Raw genomic sequence first — 10,289 nt, forward strand, 5'->3', positions numbered from 1 at the left:
AAAATAAAATAAAATAAAATAAAATAAAATAAAATAAAATAAAATAAAATAAAATAAAATAAAATAAAATAAAATAAAATAAAATAAAATAAAATAAAATAAAATAAAATAAAATAAAATAAAATAAAATAAAATAAAATAAAATAAAATAAAATAAAATAAAATAAAATAAAATAAAATAAAATAAAATAAAATAAAATAAAATAAAATAAAATAAAATAAAATAAAATAAAATAAAATAAAAATATAAATAAATAAATAAAATAAAAAGTGCAAATCGGGCAGAATTTTAATATTGGTGCTACCCTAATTTCTATGCTTTCAGGGCTTATTTTAGATTAGCACATTATTCAGAAGACACATTATGTCACATAATGTAAAGTAATAATGTCACAATTACTTGAAGCATAGACTGTATGCTACATTTATTCAGTTACCTAATCTGCATTATTCCTTTGGTGCACTGGACGGGAAAGCAACGCACATGCAAAATACATGGCGATAACAGCAGGCGCAATTCATTCTTAGTGAATTCACCACTGCGTGTTACATCCAGCTAAAAATATCCTTGCCGATAATGCAATAAAACACTAATGCAATTCTGAAACCGATTATCTCATCAACAATTCAACAGTTCATTCTAACTCTCTCCCTCTCCGTCTGTCTGCCTCTCTTTGTCTCCATTTAAACATATGAATCACTAAAATCACTCATCTGGATCAATGTAGTAATCTGTTTATGTAGGTAAATGCATTAAAACACATTCCATAAGCTCAGCTACTGTAACGCACCCTCATTACACCCAAACAGGCCGGGAACGCCTGAACCAAACCCTCAGACTGACAGAGAAATCCACCGCCGACTTTCAGCAAAGCTTTAAAAGTACATTAAGGTCATTTTGCTTGAAGTGAGTGCATGATTACAACAAGGTGAGGATTTCTGAAAACTTGGATTGCTAACATTGAGCTTAAAAGGATTGAGCTTTTTCTCCATGAAACACAAAAGAAGATGTTTAGCGGAATGTTCACAATAGTTCACACTAAAAAAAAATATTTCTGTGTGAATTCGAATTAATACTCGCCCTCATGTCATTCCAGATCTGTATGACTATTTTTTTCTCTTTTTTTTCTCCATGAAACACAAAAGAAGATGTTTAGCGGAATGTTCACGTTGCACTTTTCCACACAATGAAAGTAAATGGTGACCAATATCCAAAATACATGAAAGTAAATGTAACATTTATTAACATTAGTTAACATGAACTAACAATGAAAAATACTTTATTAATCTTAGTTCATGTTAATCTAATACATTATTAAAATTTTAAAGTTGTTATTAAATGGACCTGAACTAACAATGGACAGTTGTATTTGTATTAACTAACATTAACAAAGATTAATAAATGGTAGAAATATTGTAAATATTGCTCAATGTTAGTTAATACAGTACTACTGTAAAGTGCTAACAAAGTAGTTGTCAGTAATGCCAAATGGTAATTGGTAATCAGACAAAGTTATCATAAGGTTTCAGAAGAATTGGACTGACATACACTGTCATATTAACTATTTTTATGCCACTTTTCTGGTGCTTTTTTGTCTTGACCACCCAGTCCCTATTCACTTACACTAAAAACAAAAAACAAAACAGCATGGACATTCTTCTAAACGTCCTTTTGTGGTCTAAGAGTACGAGTTTTATTTTTCTGGGTGAACTGTCCCTTTAATGTGTGCGTGCGTCTTTATAAGGAAGCCGCCCTGTAAAGTTCCAAATCAGCCGTCGCTGAAGAAAGTGTGTTGCGGTGCTGTGGTTGTGCTGCTCTCCTCACAGATCTGATGGATCTGTACGTGCGTATGTGATTAATGATGACAAACACAAAACCTCAGAGCTCTGCGAGCAAATAGATCTTTTTTGTCACTTGCTGGCTTTATCTACCTCAGCTCTGAACTCTGACGGCTGTTGTGTTGACACTGCGGTAACACTCGTAAAAGCAGGTAGTTCTGTCCATTATAGAAATATGTTCTGCAGTATTCCTCATGCATGTGCACATATACAAAAACAAAGGCATTTTATCATCTCTTATGGGAAAAATGACTCGGATCTAGTATGGAGAATCCCAGATGACATCCAACTCCGGTACAGGCAAAACGGTGCTTTATATGTTCAAAGAAACCTTAGATTCCCAAAATAGAAATACACATAGTGAGTGCGGCCGGTGTAGGGAAGTGTTCTTCTGTTGTGTTTTCAGATATATGAGCAGGCAGGTTTGAGACGTATGGCACAAGGTTAAAAAAGGCCCTCGGAGATGGGCCGATAAAGGAGCTCTCAGCTTAAGTGCACAGGGCTGCTATCACTTTGTGCTGCGCCCTCTGTTGCCAAGACGACCTGGGAAATGGGTTGAGATGTGGGCCGCAGATAAGGAGTACAAGATGAAAACAGCAGAGAAAGAAACGGAGAGCAGGAGGCAGTGATAGAAGCGGCGAGAACGAGACGGGGAGGGAGGGAACGTGTGTTTTGATGTGAAGAGGCCGGGGTGTGGCGTGTTTGCTGGTGCACGAGCCGCTCACAAAAACACTGCCATGACTTTCTTACAGCCGTGTAACAAATGTGGCTCTGCGGTTAAAAAGTGCACCAATGCATTCAAAACTGGTGCACGACTCGTCTTCACCGACGAGACGAGACGTCTCCATTAGCAGGACTCATGCATAAACGTGTGAATCCAAATGCTTGCCGATTCCTTTTTTTTTTTTTCATCATCATAGATATTTCATTTGTCACTGTATGTTTATGATATGGCATATTATATCATATATATGGAAAAACATCATATGATATGATGTTATTTGATATATGAAGTAACATCATATGCTTTTTGATATATGGAATATATCATATGGTATGCAATATGACACATAAATATGATTTATGATGTAAGAAATAACATATCCTTTGCTTTTTGATATGATATGGTATGCAATAAGATATATATATATTATGACTTGTGATATATTGAATAACATTATTTGATATGATATGGTATAAAGTATATAATATGGCATGCAATATTTCAAATATGATATGGAATAACTCATCGTGTGCTATTTGATATAATATATATGAAGTAACATAATATGCATTTGATATATGGATTATATCATATGGTATGCAACATGATATATACATATGATTTATGATATAAGGAATAACATGTTTTTTTAATATGATATGGTATGCAATATGATATATAATTTAACTTATGATATACTGAATAAATTTTTTTATATGATATGGTATAAGTTATACAATATGGCATGCCATATTTAAAATATGATATATGGAATGACATTTTTTTCATATGGTATACAGCATATGAATATTGCATGCAACATGTAATATGATTTATGATATATATATATATATATATATATATATATATATATATATATATATATATATATATAAACATGTCAGCGAGCGCAGCCGCCGGGATGACCGGTTTGTCCTTGCTGAGTTCCGAGCGCTCTCGTACGTAGTCTTTGAAGGTACCCTTTGGTTTGTGTCCGTGCAGTGCGGTGGGATAGTCCTCCGAGTCGAAGCTGTCGTAGGAGGGAACTCTCTGTAGGCTGTTGAATGACGACTGACTACTCCAGGACTGCGTCAGTCTGTCGCAGCTCTCGAAACTGTCAATGCTCTCAAACGAATCTTGACCTCCCAGCTTACCTGCGACGGAGATTTCACTGTTATTAAACATCATCCACAGTCAATTTTCATTCCACATATTCAAACAGACAGTGTTTTGATCGAATGCATGTTATATGGAAAAGAGGAACATGGACATTCTTCTAAATATCTAAATAAAATAAAAAATAAAAGCGTATAACAGTAGAATGGTGACTTTTAAAACCAACAGGCTTTTCCTTTAAAGATCAGCATCCTCATTTATAAAGACATGCAAAAAATGTCCCATTATAGTTAACTAAAACTAAATCAAAATGCTAAATTAAATAAAATAGATGTAAGTTGATGTAATAAAATAACTAAACCTGAAAAATAATAAAAATAAAATCCATATAGAGACACACACACACACAGCTAAATTAAAATGTAAAGTATAATAATATAAACACTGAACTGTTCCTAAATATGAATGTACAACAATTTCTGAAATGTAAAAAAAAAAAAAAAGTTTTTTTTTTTTTTCAGGAAGTGTGTGATTATTGAATTAATGTAAGTGGCATATTTATTACAAAACAGTTGCCTGTTTGCAATATAATAATATTAATACATATTATCTTTATATCGTAATAAACAATGCTGGATTATTTTAATTTATGAATGCATATGAGTATATAAGAATGCAAAATGTTTGCACGCTTACTTTTCAGTTGGTGTACATATAAGAACATTTTCACGTACATTTTTGACTTTATAAATCCTGATTTGTTCCTCACTTGTTATATAGCATAAACTTCATGGAATTTAGGATCAAATGTGACCCTGTACCACAAAACCAGTCATAAGGGTCAACAATTCTGAAAGCTGAATAAATAAGCTTTCCATTGATGTATGGTTTATTATGATAGGACAATATTTGGCCGAGATACAATTATTAGAAAATCTGGAATCTGAGGGTGCAACAAATAATCAAACTATTGAAAAAAATTGCCTTTAAAGTTGTCCAAATGAAGTTCTTAGCAATGCATATTACTAATCAAAAATTACATTTGAATATATTTACAGTAGGAAATGTACAAAATATCTTCATGGAACATGATCTTTACTTAATATCCTAATGATTTTTGGCATAAAAAAAAAATCTATAATTTTGACTCATACAATGTATTGTTGGCTATTGCTACAAATATACCCCAGCGACTTAACACTGCTGTTGTGCTCCAGGGCCACAAATCAGATTGTACGTGTCTTTTATAAATGAGGCCCCTGGCCTTTATTTCTACCCATGAACCCAATGTCTTTGGTTACAGAAGGTGCAAAGTTTGGCAGCTACACCAGCCAGAGAAGTTCACAAGCAGTCCACACCACACAGTGTTTCTCTTACACAATTTCCATGTGGAAATATTTGGGTTTTCTCTAATTGGACGAAAATCAAAACAAATTGCTTCTCTATTTTTGGCCAAGCTGGAGATAAAAGGCCTGGTCTCGATCGAATGCCAATTACAGAATGAAAGATAATACAGAGCTGGGACTGATCCTGAAATCCTCAATTGAAAAATTGAAGCCACATGCGAGTTTGGTGGCACCACAAATACTTTCCCATGCAGGAGAAACACAGCGCCGTTGCCGAAGCTGGGATTTACTCCACAGTGCGTACCTAGAGGGTGAAAACCCAAATCTCTGCGTTGTTCAAAAATATACAAGTGACTTTAACAAATCTCAACGTCCAATCCAAATCATAATCATTTGTTCAGCTGCACGATGGTTAGACAGGCGGGCTGTTTTTATTCGATGAGCGGGAGCGAAACCAGACGTACGTGAGGTAAAGTTACTTCATGAGAAACCGGAACGCTCTTTTCACGCTTTACACCTCTCGCTCCTTACGAGAACCTAAGGTTCACAAAAACACCTCGTACCCCAGTAACGTAACCTCACGCAGATGCCGTCACACAAAAGACAGCTACCAGCGCTTTGTGGCTTCAAACATCTCTCACTTTGAAGCAAACAGCTTTGTTTTTCTCTCCTTTTTCCCCACCGCAGTTGAGAGCATCTCGAGATGGTGTAAGATAGAACCACAAACAAACCCAACGGTCTACTTCATTCCCTGGCAATGTGTGCATAACTGCAGTAATGCGAGATGAGAGCGGCGTTTTGGAGACCACACACTGCTGATCACTGTGGGGGTGACGGGGATCAATTTAAGCCTCGATGGGAGATGGTAAACACGCATCTAAGACGAGAGGAATTAGCTTTCGCCTCCCGAACGTTTATGCCGTATTAATCTAGACCTCGCATGAACGCGGTTTCATTTGCATCGAAACACGTGACCTTTGGCCCATACTCACCTCTGCTAATGCGTCCCACACACATGTTGTCGGGTGACACAACTTCTTGTTTGACTGAGAAGTAGTCTCCCTGCAGTGGATTGAGAGGCGTGTCTCGCAGTATAACGTTGGGATACTCGCTCTCGTATTTGAGCGACAGCAGGTCTTCTGAGCTGATCGGGTGGAGGGTCTGGTAGGACTCGGTGATGAAGCTCGGCTCGGAGTATTCTGACGGAGGGACACACTGAGGATGTTCAATGCCATAGTCTGGAGGAAAGAACGACAAAGAGAAGACAATTTTAAAAAGAATAGTATTTGCATAGACCTTTTCCATAAAATGACATAGTGACCAAAGACTGTCGGCACCAGGGCTATTATTATTATTATCTAAAAATGTAAAAAAAAAAAAAAATGCATTAAGCCCCGTTCACACCAAGGACGATGACTATAAAGATAACGATAAATATATAGCTCTAAAAATCGTTTTCAATATTATAGAATAGCAGAATCCACACCACAACTATAACGACAAAGGCACAGAGAAACAATATCGTTGGAATCACTTTCAGAACGATTTTTTCCAGCTGATGAACGATAAAAAAACGTTGACAGCCAATCAGAATCCATCCTGCTATAACGAGCTTGAGAATTTAAAGCAGCAGAGGAGCGTGCATTTACAGATGATATCGTTCGCTGGTGTGGATGCTAATTCCGTTATCTTTATAGTTATCGTTCTTGGTGTGAACGGGGCTTTACTTGTAATTAAATAAAGATTATCTGAAATAATAATTATTATAATTTTTTTAGCTAGATGCCAAAACAACATTTTCTTTTTTTCTTTTTTTTTTGAAGCATTAAATAACTAAAAATAAAACTTAATAAAAACTATAAAGACATAAAAAATAAATCTAAAATTAAAATAAAAACAGAATATATATATATATAACAAATCTAATTCAAAATATCAACAAAAACTATAATAGTATATCAGTGATACTGAAAAAAACTGGTCTGCACTACAAAATGATGTGATTATGTCTGGTCATTAGTAATTAATTAAGGCTTTAATTAATTAATCTGCACTAATCTACACTACAGTCATCATGTTTAATTTGAGATCTGCAGTGGAGGTAAAGATTATCAGTGAATAATGACTTAAATTTAGCGATGCGTGATGTATCAGTTACAATATCGGTACACAATATCGGCTAAAATTTGCGATTGTTTATTGTATCGGTCAATATTAGATTTTGAATTGTCTTTATTTCATGATTTACATTTGGAGTACTTCTGCAGTCATCTAATTCTTACTTCAAATTCATATTGATACTAGTACTTAACAAAAATAAAATAAATATCAATTTTTCATACTGTATACTATAATGTTGTGATGCTTAAATTCACTTGTAGCATTGAAAACAACTGATTTTTTTTTTTTTTTTAGCTATTTAGGCAAAATAATTAACATCAGCGACATGACTGTTAATAACAGGAAAATAATTATCAGTTTTAATATCACTGCAAAACATTGTATCGCTTTGAATGAACTCAGACTTTCATGGTGCTTTTCTAGTACTTAGCTTGACAGCAACAACTCTCTCTGTATTAATAAAGTGAGAATTGAATGACATAAGTGTAAGTTAATACAGAAATTTGATGAATGAACTTTTCCTTTAAGGCAGGTGTTAATGATTTCTTTAACTGCCTTCACTTACAGACAACATCGAGTAGAGTCATGACTGAAGTGCTGAACGTGTAGTGATGACGTGAACTGAAAGAAAGGACAGATACTCACTGAAGAAGTAGTCGGAGGGGTAGCGGGATTCCTGGAAACTGGAGGTCAGACCGTTGACAGGGAAATGCTTCAGGTCTTCTGTGTGAAGAAAACGACACACATCACTGAACCCATGCACACTTTCGAAGATGAGTTTGTGTAACAGATTAGATTGTGCGAGGTAGTGCAACAGAAACTGCTTTGATATGCATGTCTGAGAGGAATTTACTTTACAGGCTTTCGAAATGTGAAACCTCATACATGCTTCCAGCATTTGACATGACAAAATCATAGCACACGTTATCAAATCTAGATGATAAAATCTGCTAAAGATGATTTACTGTAAAGTATCTTACTCGTTTGTAAAAGTCACTTTATAAATAACATTACAGCTCAAAATTCTAATGGGATGATCTGTATTCATACTCGCACCTGTGACTACAATACATCTGTCAAATTCTATATTAATGTGTGAGGTTTCTAAGTTGAAGTATGTATCGCAATGCAGCTGCTCATTTGGACATATAATAATAATAATAATAATAATAATAGCGCATTTTGTGATTTTCTATTTATAATCACATTTTAATAAACATATACTGACACCTGTGACTGTCAAGTTTCAAATGTGTCAAGTTTTTAATTTAGAATAATGAACTATAGTGGGCATAACTAACTAAATCAAACTAAAATAAATGAATTAAAATATACTAATACTACAAGTATTCATAAATTTAATAAAAAATAATATATGTACAGTATACATTAAAATAATTGAATAAATATGAATATAATATTTATTTAAATTCAGATTACTGTCATAAATTTTTTTTTTACTGAAGACAGGGTTATTACCATTAACTAAAACATTAAAAAAATTGAAGTAAAGCAAATATGAACTGAAATTAAATATTTAAAAATAAATTGTATTTTAGCTAGTTGTCAACACAAAATTTCTCATTTTTAGTTTAAGTGTTTAAATAACTAGAACTAACCCTAACCCTAAAACTTAAAAATACAGATATATTAAAAAATATATTAATAATAAAAATAAAAAGATATTAACAAAAACACAACAAAATTACAAAAAAGAAAATTCTCTAAAATTCAAATGAAAACAGAAAAACAATTATAACAGTATCTCAATGATAGTACAATAACAGTGGTTGACGAGCGGTGTCTTTCATGAGGCTGTGAGGATGTCTACCTTTCTGCAGCATCTCTAAATGCTCCCAGAGGATGTCGCCCACGAAGTCTGGTGCCAGATCCAGGAATCGCTCTTTGCCCAGTGCGCAGAGATTGGCCCCGTCCATGCTGAACTTATGAAAGTCCACATTCTTCAGACTGAACTCATTTACTGTCCAGGTCAACCATTCTCTAACATGGGCCTCTGTCCACTGACGGGGGTCTAGAGAAGAGAAAAGGACAGATGCAATTAATTTATTACATATATTGTACAGATTGCATCATATTAAAGAAAGAAACAGTAGGTTTCTGTTTCATGATCAACTACAAAATGTTTACGCAAGCATGCTATGCCCATAAACCATCAAGACACTAATATTGTGTAGTTGTAGTGCTGATGCATGCAATACTTTAGTCGCAGGTCCAGTGGCTCATGTGAATTTATCAGCTGATTTTGTTATAAATTTGATGCCATGATGAGAGGAACTGAAACAGCTGTAATTTTAGCCTACAGACCTAGACACCAACTCTCTCTCTCTATCTCTTTCGGCTGTGCACATGCTCCACAACTGCTATTTCCAGACAGACGCAGACCCGACACAGACTTCAGCCTCCCCAGACACAGCAAGTAAAGCCATCCTGCGGTCTGACATAGTTTGGGAAGCATAATTCATAACCTCTGCTGCTTCAGAGTGCCATGTGCCTATCTAGCAAGATCTCTTTTTAGGCAATCTGATTGTGGTCATTTCAAAAACAGCCTAGTGCTACAGAATACTGAGCCAGGAACTTTCCCTTAAAGAGAGAGAGAGAGCTACAGAAATATGGATATAGGATTTACTCTAGAGAGTTGTTAGAGAGATGGAAGTGCTGTAGAGTTGGACCTTTTGGGATGGAGAGCCGCTGTTGCTCCCTGGTGAAGCCGCTGAATGTGGCCAAAAGAGCCTGTGACATCATTTCTTTACTTCCTGGAGTCAATAACGGAACATCCGCACACTCCAGATCTGTTGGACCAAACACAGACAAATATCACATAATCTGAGATTAACTGCAGATATACTATATTTCACAAAAACTCAATTAGGGACAAACAAACAGTATAAATATGTAAAATAATAAAAAAATAATTAAAAACAGAATCATTTAAAAATAATAATTAATTAATAATCAGATCTGTTGGACCAAACACAGACAAATATCACATAATCTGAGATTAACTGCAGATATACTATATTTCACAAAAACTCAATTAGGGACAAACAAACAGTATAAATATGTAAAATAATAAAAAAATAATTAAAAACAGAATCATTTAAAAATAATAATTAATTAATAAT

General features: G+C 34.4%; 1 protein-coding gene across 1 annotated transcript in view; it reads right to left on the reverse strand.

Annotated features, from left to right (window-relative positions):
- Nucleotides 1-10,009, reverse strand: part of LOC107590688 (protein c-ets-1-B) — a 16,034-nt gene extending 6,025 nt beyond the window's left edge. Inside the window, exons 1-5 of the mRNA XM_016279585.1 lie at nucleotides 9,837-10,009; nucleotides 8,978-9,178; nucleotides 7,792-7,869; nucleotides 6,018-6,263; nucleotides 3,463-3,717 (exon numbers count right to left, since the gene is read on the reverse strand). Coding sequence (XP_016135071.1) covers nucleotides 3,463-3,717; nucleotides 6,018-6,263; nucleotides 7,792-7,869; nucleotides 8,978-9,178; nucleotides 9,837-9,909 — 853 coding nt within the window. The 5' untranslated portion in view covers nucleotides 9,910-10,009. The remainder of the gene's footprint in view (nucleotides 1-3,462; nucleotides 3,718-6,017; nucleotides 6,264-7,791; nucleotides 7,870-8,977; nucleotides 9,179-9,836) is intronic.
- Between the last annotated feature and the right edge of the window lie 280 nt (nucleotides 10,010-10,289).

Source organism: Sinocyclocheilus grahami, unplaced genomic scaffold (assembly GCF_001515645.1).
Source record: "Sinocyclocheilus grahami isolate Dianchi unplaced genomic scaffold, SAMN03320097.WGS_v1.1 scaffold132.1, whole genome shotgun sequence".
NCBI lineage: Eukaryota > Metazoa > Chordata > Actinopteri > Cypriniformes > Cyprinidae > Sinocyclocheilus > Sinocyclocheilus grahami.